Below are 20,140 nucleotides of genomic sequence, written 5' to 3'. Positions count from 1 at the left end.
CACTGCTTAGACTGAAAGGAAAATTTTATAAGATGGTGGTGAAATCTGAAACGCTCTATGACGATGAATGTTGGCCTTTAAAAGAGAAGCATAAAAGAAGCATAAAACTAAGTTAAGTGAAAACTAAGTTAAGTTTTGTCGAGATGCGAAGGCTTAGGTTGATGAGTGGCTTTAGTGACAGAAAAAATTAGAGAGAGTTGTCTTAGATGGTCTGGTCACATTAAACGTCGATCATCTGATGATTCGATTAGGAGAGTAGATGTTTTAGATTTGGCTTATGTTAAGGAAGACAAAGGTAGACCTTGAAAGACTTGGGCATTTTGTTTAAAAAAATGATTTTAATTTGTTAGAATTAAATGAAAATTTGACACTCAATAGGACGCAATGGAGAAAAAAGATTCATGTAGCCTACCCCACTTACTGTGATAAATGTTTGTTATTGTTGTTGTTGTTGTTGTTTTTGTATTTAAAACTCACCTTAGCTTTGGCCCTCAGGCTCTTCCTGCTCCCTTGCTTCTCCTTCGGCTCGATAGCTCAAGATCGAGCTTTCTTGCTTGTCTAGGCTCTTCTCCCTCACTCCTCTCTACTTTCGAGACCCGACTCCTACCTGGACGCACAAGAACTCCCTCCTCTTGTCTTTCTTCCTTCGATCGACTAGGGCATTATTCCTCTCTTTGTGGTTCGGTTTATTCTTGCCCGAAACCTCACCTCCTTTGACTTCTCCTTCGGCTCCTTCAGCTCTGTCGGCTCAATTACTAACTCAAGCACCCACCCAAGTAACCCCTCTTTCTTCTTCGATATCGACACGACCTAGCGAGGTTAGCAGGTCATTTTCCTTCCTCACCATGCAAGATGTTTCCTTCCTGCATCACAGTTGAGGTTGTTTGGTTTGGCATAGGTCATGGGCTTAGATACTGATAATTCTTCTTCCCGCTTCACTCAAATCAATGGCTTCTTCCTTCTTCTCCGATACTTCTCCAACTTCTAAACCCTAAACCCTCACGTTCTTATTCGCTTAATCTCACACTTCGTGTGTTTGGCAGAATGACACGAGGGAAGGTATTGGTCGTTTTGATTCTAATGAGCGGCGCTCTCATTTGAACTACACATTTTTTAATTTTATTATTATTATTTTTTTACTGATTATTACAATCTCCTCTAATAAAAATTTCATTATCGAAATTTGCAAAATCTACTCTAAGCCTCTAATCATTGAAGGAAAACATGACCCATCCATAAATTTTCATGAAAAGGTTTATATCTCAAAATTTAAGATGCAAAGTGGATATAATAAAATAAGTCTGATATAAAATAACTCAACTAAACCTCTCTCATCAACTAAAATAGAATAATATCACACATGAAGCCATGAAACATCACAACAACTATACACATCGCTTGATAAAAACATATACTAGAATGATACTCAAATAACATATATGAAGCCATGAAACATCACAACAACTATACACATCCCTTGATAAAAACATATACTAGAATGATACTCAGATAAAATATGAAACTCATCAATCCTTAGTAGCCTCAACATCAGTAGTGGGTTATTCAGTCTGTCTACTAATAAGAGAATAAACTCGAGGCCAAACTGACTGTTCTGATTGAACTTGAGTAGGAGCTGAAGCTGTTGACTTTATTCTTTTTTGTCCACCCATAGTCTTCTGTGAAGAAGCATCAACTGATTTCTATTCTTATGATGTTTTTTGGCCAAGCGGAGGGCAATAATTGCCTATGTGACCAGGCTGGCGACACCAGTAGCATGTATGAGAGCCCATTAAACATTCACCCTTATGTTGTTTTTCACATTTGACGCAAGTGACTATTGTACTATGAGAACTGCCACCACTGAATCTATCAAAACTAAATTTTGACTTCTTCATATTGAATCCTTTTGATTGATCCACACGCTCTCTTTCATTAAAACTCTTACTCTTTTTTGTCTCCTTACGCTTTTGAATAAGATGAAAATCAATCTCTACTTGCCTAGCTCGCACCACCAACTTAATTGTCATTGATCCCTAAAGGCATTAACGACTGTCTTATTGAATTGTTGAATCCCAAAAGGATTCCGTAGCACTTCTCTTCTGCAGTAGCTATCAGCTGTGGAGCATACCTAGACAGTGTAGTGAACTCTCCTTCATACTGCATGACAGACTTTTCTTGCTGCACTAACTTGATGAATTTGTCACGCATCTGTCTTCGAGCGGATAGGGATACAAACCACCCTCTAAAAAGCTCCAAGAACTTCATAAAACTTATTATCATGTTGGGTATATCCCCTAACCTGTTTTGACGCTACTCAGTCCACCATCTTTCGACTTCTCCATCAAGTTCATATGTAGCTGAATATACTTTTCTTTCGTGGCACGTCATGCTATCTAATATCTTTTCTATCCTCATTAGTCAGTTTTCTGCTTCAATCGGATCTCTAGTTCCATTGAATCAAAATGAACGTAGCTCTTGAAATATCTTCAAGTACTTATCCACCACAACTGTATCGCTTGCAATGTGTTGTGATGTGCTCCTGAATTAGCTGAGTCCTCGCCACCATCATCTTGGTAAGGACATTTGTATTAACATTACAACAGGCGACACATCTTCATTTTCTACCACATTCTCCTCTTCTTGAATCTCGGGTGCATTCATCTGAACCCCTCATGTCCCTATTCACTTAATCCCGCACTTCATGTGTTCAGTAGAATGACAGTAGGGAAGGCATTCATCGTTTTTATTCTCATGAGCGACGCGCCTCTTTTGAACGACACCTTCTTTTAATTTTTATATTATATTATTATTATTATTATTATTATTATTATTATTATTATTATTATTTGATTATCAAATTGAGAACTTTTTTTCCTTGGCTAGTGTCTTTCCAGTAGGTACATCAATTTTAGAACTCTAGGATGGTTTCTGACTCGAAATCTATAAAATTGAGGAATAAAAGGAATCATCTAGGAAATCATTTAGGTAGATGTATACCCAAGGCTTAGAACAAGAGCTAGCACACCTTTTAATAAACAAATGTTTGGTTCTTCAAGTGGATGTTGGCATTGCTGAAGGCAGAAAATATTGCCAAACAATGAAAAAACGCAAAGAAATAGTGAATATTGCCATGAAGGTGGTCATAGTGCTGATTGTCATCATGGATGCTGGGCTAATGTGCCTCTTTCCATTTTTCTCTGCACAAAGAGATAATGGTTATTTTATTTTACTGATGAAGAGTTTTTAAGCTTTATTTGGAGTGGTGATGCGATGCTTAAATGATACCAATTGGAAGCTGCAACAAGTCAGATACATTTGTGGCATGAGGAAAAATCTGGTTTCTATAGTATTACTTGTTGCTAAACATTGGAATGCCTTAATCAATGCTGACACCTACAAGTTGACTGAATGAGCTATGGTGAATGCTTGAGATAACAAGACCGGTAAGTACAAGAATAGAGGGAGCTACAATCAATTCAATCATAAATAAGAATACTTGACATTGAAGATAAGGTCACTTGAGCAAGAAATGCCTAAAAAAGTCCATTTTTAAAATAATGGATTTGGAATATATGGAAACTATGTTTGTGAAGATTGTAGTCTAGCAAAGTGGGCGTTCTCAAAGATTGGAAGAGATCTTAGAATAAAGAAGTAAAGTTGTTCACATTACCAAGGGGCACCCATCCCTAAGAGATTTGATTTATTATGTCAACTTCATGGATGATTCTACCAAGAAGGTTTGAGTTTCTTTTATTAAAAATAAACATGACATTTTTACTGCTTTTATATGATATAACAACTAAGTTGAAAATATGATTGATGCCAAAATTAATTGACAATGTTGGAGAGTTAAAAACTATTATGTTGCAAATGAGATTTATATGGAGAGAATGATCCCAGTAACTCCTAAAAAAATTTGAGTTACTGAATGGATGAACATAATTCTAAATCAAAGGACAGAAGCATGAAACTGAAAGGAGGTTTGCCCATAACTTTTCTCGTGTAAAACAACTAACACAACGGATATATTTGACTAATTGAGGGCTTTTCATAGCTCAAAACAAAGGAGTATGTCTCTCACATAAAAAAGTAATTTCCTTTTGTATGTGCATATTGATCAAAATGTTAATGATAAGTTTGGCCCACAAGAAATGCTACTTTTATCATATATGACTATGATGATTTTGATTACGTGTTATATCTCACAACCCGACCTAAGGCTTGGAATTAGGCGGGAACATACGGTCGAACGGCTGGAATTAAATTTTTCTACATTCATTTTTTATAACTAACTTTTAATAAATAAATGAGTTACCATGAAAAATAAAGTAGTATAGTTAAATTTACCTCATTTCTGATTGTCCAAGTAGTATAGTTAAATTTACCTCATTTCTGATTGTACGCATTTTCTATAAACATTTTTTCTTCTATTATTCATCCTTTAATCAAATAATTAAACCTGAAATGTTAGTTTAAAATAATAGTTATCTAAAAAAAATTGGCAAATATTCATATTTGTAAATTATAATAATGTAATAAGAATAAAACGATATGCATACCAGTCGAGATACTACAAATCAATATAAAAGCAGTAGAAAATTTATTTTTTATTGATATGATTTTTCACGATAGTTCATAACATTCAATATGTTTACCATATTAGCATTATGTCTATATCGTCAAAAATCATATATTGCATCTTTGAGTTTATAATGTACAAAAATATGCCAAAATAGCTTTGGACAAGAAACCTCTATTATTTCGTCTGTTGAATTGGAGGAGCACATTAAAATTTATTAAAGATACGAGACACCATTAAATGTTAAAGATCAAGAGGAGCCTAGCACCCTTGTGAGAAGTCATACTATTCGTTATTTTCCATCTCTATACTATTTGTTGTTTACTGATATAAGTGAAACTAAATGTGGTGACAAAACTATACGAGTTAAAGGCTATTCTTAGTTGGACCTAGTAATAAAAGGAGATAAATTCCTATAAAACCTATACTTGAATATTTAATTAAGAGGCCCAAAGATGAGAGTTTTGCAAAATAAATGGATATAAAAAGTCGAGTACAGATTGAAAACAAAGATACATGACGAGGCTAGTGGAGAAAGGCTTCTAACTTATGGAACAGATAAGAATTTATTTTTTTCGATACATGACGAGGCTAGTGGAGAAAGGCTTCTAACATATGGAACAGATAAGAATTTATTTTTTTCTTCTTTTGTATTAATAATTATTTAATTAATATTGAGCTTTGTGTCTACATCAGACTTGCAATTTGAGCAGACGGTTATAAAGATAGCTTGCAATATGTGGTTTTGTTTGAAGGCTTGATTGTACTAGGTAAAACAAGCCATATAAGCTCAACAAAAGCTTCTATGACTTGAAGCAAACCTCTTGCTAATGCTATCCGAAATTTGATGGCTTCATTCATAAGATTTAGTTTTGCGGATGCAACACTGTTCATTATTGCTATATAAAAGGCAATGGAAAAGATTGTATTATAATGTTTTATATGTTAATGAGATATTGATTACAAGGGCTGACATTAAAAATCAATGATCTAATAATATAGTTGTTAAAAGAACTTGACATGAAAAATTTGTGGGACATTAAGAAGATTGTTATGAGGAGAATAGATTGTGATAAAATTGCTCATATTTTGAACCTATCATAAATTCAATATATTAAAATTGTGTTATGTATGTTCATTATTGCTTACTGTTAAAAAAAGAATAAAAGTTAGAATTAATAGGTGCTGCCCCCTATCTTTTCTTTGCACGCCCATTAGGGCGTGCAACACATGGGAGGTTGTATCCCTGTTTTTATCTTCCCAGATTAAAAATAAAAAATAAAAAATAAAAAACCACGAGTAAAGGGATTCGGCTCTTGGCCTTTTTCCTCTTCCCAGATTTATCAATGTAGTAATAACTGAAATAAAGGAATAATAATAATAATAATAATAATAATAATAAATCGAAATGTAAATGTTGAGCGGTTTGATTAGTAGAGTCAAAGTGGGGCTCTTTTCTCTCGTAGCTTTCAGAGAGAAAGCAAACAAGATGAAGAAGTGATCGTGCGGGAGAATAGGAGAAGGAGATTGTGTTGAGTGCTTTGCATGTGTTCTTGTGAGGAAGGCCGAGTGCTCAACATAAGAAAGGCGGCTCGAGTGTTGGTGCCGTGTGCAAAGGAAGTAGGGAAACTTCATGCATTGTTGCCATGCGAGAAAAAAGTGGTCGTGTCGTGATCGTGTATAAAGGAAGAAGAGATGTTGTGCTTGGGTGTAAAGGAAGGAGGCGGCTTCGTGCGTTGTTTTGTTGGGTCACGTCGAGATTGAAGAATACGAGGGAAGGGAGGATCGTGCGCCCCTCTGTTGGGTTGCATCGAGGTCTCTACGTGCAAAAATAAGAGGGGAAAGGAAGTCGAGCTCTGCTTATATAGGAAGGAGGAGGCCCGAGGAAAAAGCGTAGGTGCTGTGTCGGGGTGAGTTGCTATCGAAGGAGAGGTGGAAGAAAGGAATGTTCTCCACGAAGCTTTCATGCGTGTTTGGGCTTTATGATTGTAAACTAATAAGGAGAGTCAAGATTTAGCTCAGTCAGGTTGGGTTAATTTCCTACTCTGACAAAGCAGATAAGGTACCATAACAACCCGAGATGATGGAGCTATGAGGCCTTGATTAGGCTCATCATCTCTTCCCCTACCATCCTTTTTAAGCTTCAAGAGATTGATTTTATAATTTAAAATATGTGTTTGCTACTCTTATATGTTCAGCATTTAGTGCTAAATGGCTAGCCTTAATCGAAAGTGTTCTCCCTTTATCGGGAGAAGTAATTAACCAAAGGGGCTTGCACCTATTGGAAACCTCAAACCTTAGATCAATAAGTCCTTGCAAAATGAGGGAGAAATATCCAGGTAGTGACTTATCTACTATTCCGCTGCCTTATGAAAATTTGACACTCAAAACTCTCTTAACTAAAAAACACAAAATGTAAAGAATTCGGGGGTGGCGTTGAAATTTTTGGAGCCCACAACTGATAGTGTGGGACCTATTAATTGTCACATATCAAATCTTTAAAAAGGAGAACTAAGAAGTTGTAAATTATATCTTGCTATCTTACATAACTCTAACATTGTCATTGTGGGGTCCCAAGTCTTGAAAACTAAAAGTGGAGGGTTGCATTAGATTGTCAACAACCAACTTAAATTTTTTGTCAAAAATCATGACATGAATCATTTAAATCCTTATATTAAAGCTAGGGCGCCCCCTGTTAGTGATGTGTTGCATGACTTGAATATAGTGAAAAGTGAACACCTGCGCCCGGGTGTATTATCAAATAAGCAAGGGTTCCCACATTTCAGACAGATGTGGGCAAAAAATAGTCCATGAAATTAATATTAGAATATAATCTTGGAACATATGTATTATCACAAGTAAATTAATGAAATTAATATATATTATGGTTCATATGAAGATAAACATCTTAAATATTTAAGAAACTAAATGGTTGAAGAAAAGACTAAGCAGATTCATTACTTAGGTTTTAAACTTTGATATTTAGGTAGGAGTCACACAAGAAATGGTGTAGATGAAATTATTGATAAAAATTTGAAAGATAATATTGTAAAAATTAACACAATTATAGCCGTAAAGATTGTTGTTGATACTAAGATTTTTAATGTTATAAGTGCTTATGCTGCTCAAGTAGGTTTGGATATAGAAGTTCAAAAGAAAAATTTTAGAATGACCTTGAAGAATGAATACAAAATCATACCTCTTGAAGAAATAATTTTTATTAGAGGAGATTTAAATGGATATGTTGGTAGAGTGGTAGAAGATTGTAGAAATATTCATATTGGATATAGTTTTGGAGTGATTATGAAGAAGGTAGAACCATATTAGATTTTGTTTTAGCATATGTTTTTGTTATTCCTAATATTTTATTTAAGAAAATAGATGAACATCTTATTAGTTATAAGAATGAGTCTAATACAATACAAATTGATTATTTTTTTATAAAAAAAAGAGATTATAGATAATGTAAAGATTGTAAGGTCATTCCAAGTAAATATTTAAGTACCCAACATCGATTATTAATTTTGAATTTTAAAATGAGGAGTTGTAAGATAAAAAATGCAATGAAACATTGTCATAAAACTAGATGGGGGCTTAAAAGAAATAAAAATTTTTTTACAAGTAAACTTCAAGATTGCACGATTTAGGATGTTCATAAAGAAGTTAATTCTATGTGGGAAAAATAACAAATATTATCAAACAAGTGATAAAAGATGTGCTTAGAGAATCAAAAAGAAATTTTTTTATAAATTAAAATTGTTGGTGATGGAATAATAATGTGCAAGAAAAGATAAAATATAATAAACAATGTTATAAAAATTTGTGTAAATGTAAAAGCTCAGAGAACTGAAAGAAATATAAGATGACCCGTAGGGAATCTAAGAGAACAATATGTGATACTAAAAAATCAGCTTTTAGTGGTCTTTTAATAGATTGAATACTAAAGAAGGTAAAAAATATATGTATAAACTAGCAAAAAAATAATGATTTATTTCAAGTAAAGTGTATTAAAGATGAAAATCAAAAAGTGATTTTCTTAGAGGATGATATTCAACATAAGTGGTTGAGTTATTTTGATAAACTTTTTAATGAAGTTTCTAAAAATACGATCCAACTTAGTGATCTTAATATTATTAATAATAATAAAAAATTTTACTTTTACTGTCGCATTAGTAAAAAAGAAATTGAAGAGGTTCTAAAGAAAATCAATGGTGGAAATTATGCAGATTAGTGATATCCTAATTGAAATGTGAAAATATTTAGGAGATTTAGGAGTTTCTTAGCTTACTAAACTTTTTAATATTATTTTAAAAATAAAAAAAGATACTTAAGGAATGGAGGAAGAATATTTTGGTCCCCATTTTTAAGACTAAAGCGATACAAGAGTGTGCAAATTATAGATGAATTAAGTTGATGTGTTATACTTTAAAATTATAGGAGGGTAATTGAACATAGGTTAAGACATAATACAAAGATTTCTCATAATCAGTTTGGATTTATGCCGGGTAGGTATACTATGAAAGCTATACATTTATTGAAAGCTTTGTTGGAGAAGTGTAGAGAGAGTGAGGATCTACATATGATTTTTTTTGATTTAGAAAAAGCTTACTATAGGGTTCTAAGAGAAGTTCTTTGGAAAGCTTTAATGAGGAAAGGTGTTGATATGTTTTACATTCAAGTCATTAATGATATGTATACTAGAGCATATACTTGTGCTCGAATAGAAGGAGGATTGACCAAGTTTTTTCCTATTTCTGTTGGATTACAAGGATCGACTCTAAGCCCATATTTTCTTGCTTTAGTTATGGATGTTCTTACTGGACATTTATAGGATGATGCACCCTAGTGTATGCTTTTCTCTGATGATATCCTTCTTGTGTATAAGACTGGTGAAAGAGTTTAGGAAAAACTTGAATTATGGAGGTCTACATTAGAGTCTAAAGCATTCACTTAAGTAGATCTAAAATTGATCAAATGGATTGTAATTTTAGTAGTAGTAGCTATATTGGCAGAGTTGTAACTATGGGTGATCAAATCATTAAACGGTATGAACTTTTAGATATCTCGGGTTTATTGTTCAAAGTGATGGTGATATAGATAGAGATGTTATTAATAGAATTCAAGCTGGCAGGCTAAAGTGGAGGAATACATCAGACCTATTATGTGATAGAAAAGTATCGCGTAGACTTAAAGAAAAATTTTATAAGATGATGGTGAGACCTGCAATGCTCTATGATGCAGAATGTTGGCCTCTGGAAGAGAAGCCTAAAACAAAGTTAAATGTTGCTGAGATGAAAATGCTTAGATATATGAGTGGCTTCACACTTAGAGAAAAATGTGAAATGAATATATTTGTGATAGGGTTGGTGCTGCTCCGGTGGCGAATAAGATTAGAGAGTGTCGTCTTGGTTTGATCACATTAAACGTCGACCATCTGATGATCCGATTAGGAGAGTAGTTGCTTTAGATTCAACTTATGCTAAGAAAGGTAGAGGTAGACCTAAAAATACTTGGGCATATTGTATAAAAAGTGATCTTAATCTATATAATTAAATGAAGACATGACACTCAATAATACACAATGAAGAAAAGTGATTAATGTAGCTGACTCCACTTAGTAGGATAAAGACATATTGTTTTTGTGGCTTGCACTATAAGTATGATTAACTACCCATTAAAGTTTACTAGAGCTGAATTGAAATTGTATTGATGCTATGTAGATTTAGGAGATTTGCTATAGCTATATTTTTGGTGGCACCCCCGTTTAGTTGTGTCTCGAAACTATAGAAGATAATTATATTATCAAAAATAGAATTAGAGTATGTAAGAATGCTGAAGTTAGCAAGAAGATGGTCGAGCTTAGAAGTTTTTCAGAGTACTGAACAAAACATATGAAGATGTTAAATTATTTTATGACAGTCTAAGTACAATTCTTTAAGTAAAGAATTTTCCTTACATTCTAGCACAAAACTTATGTAAATAAAGTCTAACTAATTAACTACATAGCCTGGTAGGATGTGCAAAAACTAATCAAGATCAAGAGCGAATAAGATCTAATAATCAAGTTTATTTAATTTGTGCACATAGAAAAATTGAGGCTTTGTAAAGCTTAAGTCAACCTTCTTGCATGCTGATTTGGAGGTGTTGCATTGAGAAGTTTTGGACTTCGATTGTCAAGCAACTGCAACAGAAATTCCATCTCCAAGTGAGAGATTATTGAATTATTGAAGCCTCCTAATCTCATTCTTTTTTTGCTTCTCTCCATACAGATGAAGTAATCACCTCTTTATTCGATTGAAATTTGATTTCATTTGGGAATTGCTAGAGAGATTTTGTCTTAAATGTGAGATGATGTTTTCTCTTACATGTGATGTTATGGGAGTTTTCAAATTCATGGAATCATTTTTTGATATATTGACTCATTGCTGCCCCCAAAGCATCCCACAAGTGGAAAAATATAGAATAAGAGCTTAGTTGAATGCAAAATTGAGATATGGAGGTAGAGAAAATAGAGGAGATCAACTGCTATAGTGTAGGAAACTACAGGACCTTCAGGTTATGCTACAGCTAGGAATTTGATCTCTATAGAAGAGTCCTACTGTTATTGTTGGGTGCTTCACAGAGAGAAAGGAGTAATATTTGGTCTAGTGTTCTTCCTGCTACTAAGAACAAGCAGAGGGATCAACTTCTTAATCTATAGTGGAAGTCTGGATGAGATATTCCGAAGTTTTTTGTTTCTCCCTCTTAAAAAATTATGAACATTACGAGGAGTCATGTCTTCATGCTGACTATCACTAATCATTAGCAGCAGGTGGCTGGTAGCTTCTCCATTCTTCTGATAGTGGTATCTTTGTCTTATTCTCCAAAACTTTATATGATGTGTATGTTTTATATGCTTTTTTGTGCTTAGTGGAATATTCTAATTTCTATTGGACTGTAAATGTAAATGTATTTCACCGAACTATATAAATTTTTGCATCTGTGTATTTGCTGCAATTGATTGCTCGCCTTTGTTTTTTTTTAATCATTTTTTGTTTATTCTAAATTCTATTTCTATAAATCGAACCTATGACTCTTATAATTCATTATAATGATGATATGATAAATCAAATAAAAAATTATGTGGCCCGTATTTTGATTTTTTAGTTTTCTGCCTTAAATATTTGCCCAATTAAAGATGTATGACCTGTTTTAAGATTTCTACAACCCTGAACCTAGGATCTCGCTAGTTTTTCTTACTTGTGGCTTTGTTACTTTTTTTTACTTATTTAGAAAGTAGAGAATAAAAGCAGCTATAAGTTATATGCATCGCTGTAATTTGATGATGGTTAAAGATTTCTACATTCCATGTTGCCATGACTTACACCTATTGCTGGAATGATCTTGATGAAAACAACTTTCATTTAAACCAAATGAATGTTGAAAAATATGATAGAAGGATACACCTTTTCTTTATTTCAGTGGGTAGAATCTATAAAATATTTATTTGTGAAATTTAGCCAATAAAGAGTGAAAAACAGTATCACTTGCGGTGAATTTAACATTTTAAGGACCACTCCTGGAGAGGTTGGTGGACTTCATATAAAAGGCAGGAGGGTGCTGATTGCTGAGCTGGAAGATTGTGGCTAGCGGTCTTTACATCTTGCGGAGAAGTCGCTTCAACTGCTCAAGATTAATGAAGTCAATTGCTGGACCAACATGGACCATATCAGGCGGGAGGGACAGCATCTGTCATGGTGTAACTGGGTAGCAGGATTATACACTTAATGTAATCTTATTATAGTGTGGTCTATGTTGGATGAAGTTGTTGTTCTAACCTCTCCGGGCTCACGGGCAGCGGTGGAACAAGAGAGTTGCTAAGTAGGCACTTACCAAGATTTTTTACTAAATTCATTAATATTATATAATACACTAAACACTTTTATAAACTTAAATATTTCATAATAATATTAATTGTATTTTTAATTTAATACGCACTTTTATAATAATTTTTAAATAAGGAAAGAGTAGTCTTAGAGTTGAGTACTCTGTCACGACCCGGTCCGGGGTTTATATTTAACCAAGGCAAATACAGATGATCGGGCAGCGGAAAATTTCTTTTTCTGTATTTATTCTCTATAATTAATATTTAACAAATGGAAGAGTCACTACGGAAATTAGATTAAATTAAAGCAGTTATACATTTATCTTAGGTCAGATTGTTCGTGTCTTCTATAAATATTTCCTCTTATATTGCTCATCTTTTAATGAAATTATTAAACTTGTAATATTAAATTAAAACAACAACAAGCTAAAAGTACCAGTGAGTACATCTATTTCTATTGCTCATCTTTTACTAAATTCTTTAATGTCAAATAATCCACAAGTTGTGAAAGCTCCGACCTTTGATCTTCTCGTTGCATGGCTTCACAAGCATTGTCAGTTAGCACTGCAGTTGTTTTTGCACCAACTGCTTGATCCATCTCTCCTTTGAGTGGATTGATCTTCCTTCAGACACAAGCTCATCTTGTATTCCTCTCTCGAGCTGCTTAACGATCACCCCTGCAGGCACTCCTTCGGTCTCCTCCTCTCATGACATCGCTCGCACGGTAGCAATGCATGCAGGGCTTTGACTAAGGTTTTGCATGCAAGATACGACTTTAGCTTCAAAGCCTTGTTATGCATACAATAGTTCCACCCGTCTTCTTCCTTCCTTTGTTTGTTGCTCACAATTGATCGAAGACATCCCAAGGAGGGCTTGCTTGAACCACTCGCAGCAATCGACAAGTCGCTCGAGGAAATTAAGCCACTTCCCCTTCTTCTTCTTCCTCGCCTTGCCTCTGTCAATCTTTGGTTCTCTATTCCTCACTCGCTTTCTCCTTTCTCCGTCGTTTCTTTATTCTGAGTGAGCCAGTCTTGATCGTCTCCACTTTTAACTTCTAAGGACATGAGTGTTTCTACATGTCTGTTCGAATCATCACCACCTTTTCATTTCATTTTATTTAAAATCATGTTTTATTTTATTATTATTATTATAATATTTTTAAAACACTGTTATTACATACTTGCGACCCCTCTCTTTAAGGCTTGGTTCCACCATTGAGCTCTCTCTGCCATTTTAGACTATAAGTGTGCCCTTACAGCATATAGCATGAAATTTTTTAAAGTTTGGCGAATCACCGTTTCATTATCATCTGGACATTTCAATGCATCAGTAAGTTTTGAGACTGTATCGATATTGACTGTTTACATTCAATTTGCCTGATCAGAAATAAGGATCTTTAAATGGCTGGCCCATAAATATGGCTTTCCAGATTTCAGGTTATTTATAGATGTAGAATGTGCGTCATGAAAAATATTTATTTTTTCCTTCATGTATTACAATTTTCTTCAGTCCTAAAATTCATTTAATATAACTGTAAAGAACACATTGTGCCCTTTCGATTAATATATCACATTTTCTTTGAACAGCTCTTCTAGCAGGGGCATGGATTCCGATATTATCACAGGTGATAACCGTTCTAATGAATATCATTCACTTATACGTGAAAAGAAACATATCCAGGATGCATAATGATCGATATTTTGCAGACCTTCCTTGTCTGGCAACTTCTCCTGTCATTCTTATTTCTAGGAAGACGATATCGTGCCAACCAAGTACTTGGATGCCTGCTTGTTTCTCTGGGTGTAATAATAACTGTAGCTAGGTAAGCCTTCCTACTACAGTACCTTCTAAAATTAGACTTCTATGTCAATTCATGTCACTGTTTATAGCTCTATTTTCTTTGATTGAATTTTGCTATCTTATTATTGCTTTGATCATTACTTCTCCATATATTGACGTGTTGTCATTATTCAATTTTCTCTTTTACCAGTGTTTGTCAAGATGTTTTCATAAACTATTGCATTATTTAAACTAAGAAAAAGATGTTTATCACGTTAACTTCCGCAGTATATATTGAACAAAAAGAAAAGCTAGTTTAGTTCAACGTAGATCAAATCTTGGTCCTATCTACACGTAGGAAAATTCTTGCACAGCTGCAGAAACATGTTTTTCATTGAACAGACAGTAGTCCTTCACTTGGGGAACTTATAGTTGAAGCGAATGTATCATGGTGTCACCATCATGTATACCGAGCCATGCACACTTTAACACTTGCTTTTCTGGGTTTAGCGAGACCTTGAAACCCTATAAGAATTCCTTTGTTGTGGTTGGAATACTAGAATGGAACGAAAGCCGACTTCGGCACTTAGTAGATCATAGGAGTGACAAACGACATTGATTTCTCAATCTCAACCTAATCATTGTCTCTCTGCCACTTTTATTTTGTTGAATTGTTATTTATTTTTTTTTAATATAGTAAAGCAAACTTTATAGCTGATTTATGAAATGAGTAACATGAATTTACAAAGAATTGCCAGATGTAAAATTAGAACATCAAATACATAACTAAAGACAGCATGATGACGAAAGAAATTATCTCTTTGATAGATTATAAGAATTCCAAAAACGGTCATTTATTACGCCTTGCTTGTAGCTTGGTGAAATTTGGTGGGTGAATTTTTTTTTTATTCTTGTATTTCTAGACAAATAGGAAACCTTTTATTTGCTTGTGCTTTAATAATCAGATTATTACCATCAGTATCATAAAGCTGCTCAGAGTCTTAAGGCACTAATATTCTTAACTCAAATGAGGTGTCAAGTATCATAGAACCTATTATACTTGAGGGAAGGTTCTATGGTGTTGTCTGAAGTTAGATCACTTGAAGTGAACAATTATAATAGAAAACCCTTCCCTCAAGGCTTAGGAAGGCAATGAAGGGTTGGTTGGGTTAATTTTGAAGTGTAGTTAAGGTTTATAACACAATTAGAGTAAGTAGGGAGTCTGCCCAACCCAAGAACAAAAAGGTTTACTTCAAATTTGTTGTGTAGCAAAATAAACAACTGCAGGTCTTGAAACATATTGGATATGTTAAGTAGAAGTGTCTAATCGAAATCTGAAAAGTTTGAAAAATTTTACACATTTTTTCTATATTTAGTAAGTGATTAGGTCCAATAGAACCTTAGCCTGTCCGACTTGACTAGTTTAGGGTTAGGGCTTTGGGAAAACAACTTAAGACTTAGGAAAAAATGATAAAAATATTTAAGGATGCTAGAGGCATATTTGTGAAATTGGATCACATGTTTTTAAAAATTTTGAGAGGGTTTAGGGCCAACAAGTTTGTTTTAGAATTATGCTTGGTTTTTTTTTTTCACTATCTTTACCGACCATCCTTATTGGTTTTTATTGAGATTTTGTTGGGTTTTTGTTAGAAAATTATTTTTTTAAGATAAAGAGAGATGCAAGAAAGGATTCTCTAATAATATTACACAAAGTGGATAACAAGACAAAAATCAAATCAGTCATCTAAGAGACTTGGGTTGGAGAGCTCACTAAACCCCTTCTTATTAAGGCCGGTCATGAAGCCTCACTACACTTGGAATTTCACTCCAAATTTTGTACAAACAACTACCATAGGCTTTCATTGTAGCCACTAAAACTTTATGTAGTCTTACAACACTTCTAAACCAAAAAAGAACAAAAAAGAAAAAAAAGGAAATAAGGAGGGTCGGCCAAGCAGTTTGTGTTGGGAGGACTATACTTTCTCATAATTGTGGAGACACCAATTTGAGAGATCTGTAGCAAACAATTGAATAAAAGCACATAAAGAAGAAACCCTGAAAATAGTGCACAAAGATTTAACTTGGAAAAACTCTCTAACCGAAAAAAATCATGGAATCACACAACACTAAGAAATTTACTATAAAATGTGGAGAAATGTATATATTACACTACACCTCAAATCTTCTATACAATCTTGAAATTCATGAACGTTCCTCTCTTGATCACACGAGAGAAATTCACAGAAATCCACTCACAACTCGCGACTCTGCTTCATGCTGTTCACTTGCACTTCCTGCAGTGAAGAAACTCGAAACTTAAGTTTCAAACTGCAGAATTGGCTATAGAAGTTGGGGCGCTGCTTTAGAGCGTTGGGCTTGGCGCTCTGGTACAAAGTGTGATTTGGGCATCGTCATGCCCCTCCTAGGCGTTGGCATTCAATGCATCAGTTCCTGGATTCATTATACTGGGCGCTGGATTGCTTGTTCCGAACGCCAATTTTTTTTTTTTATGGATGCTTTGTTTCCAGAATGCTAGAAAAGTTTCTTTGGGCGTCGAGTTTTCACCTGTCGATGTCGGGTTTCCCACTTGTGGATGTTTCTCCTTGCTAAATCATGCTCCATTACATAAAAATCTCCCACTAGGCAATTGATTGCAATCACCTCTAAAAAATTTGCACCAACTTGGCAACTTTATAGTTGTATACTGTAGTTGGGTCAACCCTTTTGGTATGAACTTTTTTGAACTCCAACTGAAGCTAAACATAGCTCTATTTTTTATTTGTGACCATCTTATTCAACATATTTATAGAATTCTAAGCTGTAGGTATCTTCTCTAAGAATTTATGAGCATCTTCTAGAAGAGAATGAATTAAGTGATATCTTAGCAAAATGTGCTTCATCTCTAAGAGTATCTACTCATATTCTAGAAGGGAATGAACTAAATGATATCTTAGCTGAATGCGCGTCATCATGGCATGAAAGGCGACATTCTTAGCTAGATGAATAACACTTACACCGTCAATATGAAACTTTCCAATCCCTTATTTTTTGCCCAATTCTTCAATAAAGCCTTGCAATTAAATCATCTTCTTGGTAGCCTCAGTGGTAGCAATATGTTTGGCTTTTGTACTTGAAAGTACAACAATCTTCTGTACCCTGGAAGTCCAACTTATTGTTGTGTTTGTCAAAGTGAAGATATACCATGTTCTACTTTTTCTATCATCAATATCCCTCGTCAGATCTGATTCTACATATCTATGTAGTTTAATATCTGTACCGTGAAACAAAGTGCCTTATTGATTGTTCATCTTTAAGTATATGACAATCCACTTCACTGCTTTAGTGTAGGAGAGTAGGTACCTTAGTCCCTTGCTAGCCAAGCCTTTTCTGAAGAAGTTCACCTCGCACCCTGAGGAAAAGTAGTGGAGGAAAGATGAAGGAGATGAGGATGAAGCAGTTGAAGAAGGGGAAGAGAATGGGGGAGATAAACTCCTTTAGTTTTCTCCTTTTGGGGTAGATGAAGCTCTTTCTCTCTTGCTCTCCGAAGAAGCCTCTCAAAGGAACTCCAAGCTCTCCAAAGGAGCTCCTCCCAAGCTCTCCTCCAGCTCATCGATGAAAATGAGAACGCTTGAGCGACTCTCCTAAGAAATGAGGCTCCCCTCGGTTAATATTAGCCCACCCCCCTCCATTTGACCGAAATGCCCTCATTAGACCTCCTTGGAAGCTTCAAGAGGAGGGTTAAAAGAGGTATCTTCCACCCTCTTTTACCATCCCCAAGGCTCATTATCACACACCTACAATTTCAGTTGCCACGGGGTCAAATCGGGAGCCAAAAACAGCTTTTTTTGCGACCTGGGAAGGGACCAACGCTCAGGCGCCGCAACCCTTGCGCGAGGCTCCTGATACCTAGGCATCACCCAAGTTGCTCCTACATTCTCAAATATCAAAAAATGGTCATTTTTTGTTGTTTTGGGTGCCTAGGCATCCAGGACTGGCGCCTATGCACCGGAAACTGACACCAGACTTCCAGAGGCTCTATCTTAGATGTCCAGGAAGGCATTTTGAACTTCCAGGCGCCCGGGGTTGGCGTCCAGGCGCCCGGGGTTGGCGTCCAGGCGCCTAGAGTTGGTGCATATGTGTCGGTCTATCACCGAAACCTTGATTGCACTGGGAGCGCCATACAGAGGATATTATCAATCCGTAAGCTATGGGAGACTCCATATGAGTGAAATGTAGTCCCATAACTTTAAAAATGAGTATTATAGTCGGTCATTCACCTGGGAAATCGTCGCCAACGATCTCCCTAAGCTATGGTGCTGGTAGGGTGTCCCGAACCCTAACTTTCCCGTAGCCCGTGTAGAAAGATTCCGTGACTTCCCTTGGCCACAAGAAGCTCCATACGGACGTGCGATAACGTCTAAATATCAGAAGGAGCATTAAATATGTCCTGTGTCCTGAATGAGCCTTTTCGATGACAGGTTCTTTCGGGTAAAGCTAAATCATCGCCAATCCTTGCTCCTTCTCCTAAACAATTGCTAGGGAGTCCCGGGTGGGTTTCTTGAGCTACGAGATGCTACAGACGATCTGTAGACTATCACGAATCATGCAACTGGACACTACACTCGTGACATAAAAAATTGTTGCCAACTAGGAGGAAGAGAATGAAGAGAGTTTTGGGTCTATATACACCGATCCCGACTACAACGTCCTAGAAACCATTATTCGTGCGCTAGGGAATGCTGGATCAACGATCTTATCACTTGTACATTGAAATCATCACACAGTAAGCCGCTATTTGCTTCAACATTTGTCGAGTTGATCAATCCTATCTTTTGTCGATTTGATTCTTAGAATCTCGAGTCCCGATATCAAATTGTTATGAACTGATGTGAAAATCGACACGTTTTTCCATAAAAATTAGGGCAAACACAAATTTTATTTCCGAAACACCCAAATCAAAGCAATAGGATGGCATTAACTCACACCAATACAAATGATAAGCATCAACAATTTGAGAGGTTCGCGATCTATCTCAATTTCTACAGTTTGAGAGTAGGAAATCTCTCTCAAACCCTAAACCTAAGATATAAGATTCAATCTCATGCCTAAACCTAACTTTAAACATAATAAAAATATTTATACCCAATACTAATAATAATAGAAGACTAACTGAACCTTAGGCGTACAAAAAACCAAATTGCTCTTGGGCTAGCCACCGACACAATAACATGCACATATAAGGATACTATGAAAATTACTATCATTTTATTCTCTTTTGTATAACAGTCAATATAATTATATAGCATTCAATATCTATGATACTCTGCACACTGATGAGTATACATATTCCTATAATATAAAAAAAAAATTCAATAGAATCATAAATCACGAGTTTGCAGTGCTTTCAATACAACTAGTGACGGAAGCAGTGAATGTATTTGGTCTAGAAAAAAACAAGTGTTGCTATAGTATAAGAATATAAGTACTCATCTCGATACCGTATGACTTGCTTTTAGATTTCTAATCTTTTATTTTGATTTCACCTTCTATAATTTAATACCTATAAAAATATACACAATAATTAATTAAATGCTTAAGTGGTTGTTTTATACATATATCAATGCTCAATTAGTTGATTTAATATATTTTAATTCATTTAAATCCTAACATCCTAGTTTCTACCATTTGTTTAATTTAATTTCACTTTACTGATAAATTTTGATTATTTATATTTAGCAATTCTTTAATTTCTATACTTAATATTTTATTTAGTCTTATAATTCTTATTATTAACATATTTAAATAAATCTCACCTATCAACCTTCGATTTTGTCCTTGATTCCCACAAATAAGGTTGTCAAAAAAGCTCGTTGTTCGCGAACAGCTCGTGTTCGGCTCGTTCGTTAAGTAAACGAGCC

The 20,140-nt window shown here is 34.8% G+C and overlaps 1 protein-coding gene across 6 annotated transcripts in view; it reads left to right on the top strand.

Moving 5' to 3' along the window:
* Positions 1 to 20,140, top strand: part of LOC110024701 (protein CLT1, chloroplastic-like) — a 57,112-nt gene that overhangs the window by 5,716 nt on the left and 31,256 nt on the right. For all 6 annotated transcript variants that reach the window (XM_020724825.1, XM_020724857.1, XM_020724817.1 and 3 more), the window contains exons 3-4: positions 14,030 to 14,067; positions 14,150 to 14,265. In XM_020724825.1, the coding sequence (XP_020580484.1) occupies positions 14,030 to 14,067; positions 14,150 to 14,265 (154 nt within the window). The remainder of the gene's footprint in view (positions 1 to 14,029; positions 14,068 to 14,149; positions 14,266 to 20,140) is intronic.

Source organism: Phalaenopsis equestris, unplaced genomic scaffold (assembly GCF_001263595.1).
Source record: "Phalaenopsis equestris unplaced genomic scaffold, ASM126359v1 Scaffold000002, whole genome shotgun sequence".
Classification (NCBI taxonomy): domain Eukaryota; kingdom Viridiplantae; phylum Streptophyta; class Magnoliopsida; order Asparagales; family Orchidaceae; genus Phalaenopsis; species Phalaenopsis equestris.
Note: the sequence above shows the minus strand (reverse complement) of the source record. Positions and strands in the feature narration are given on the sequence as shown.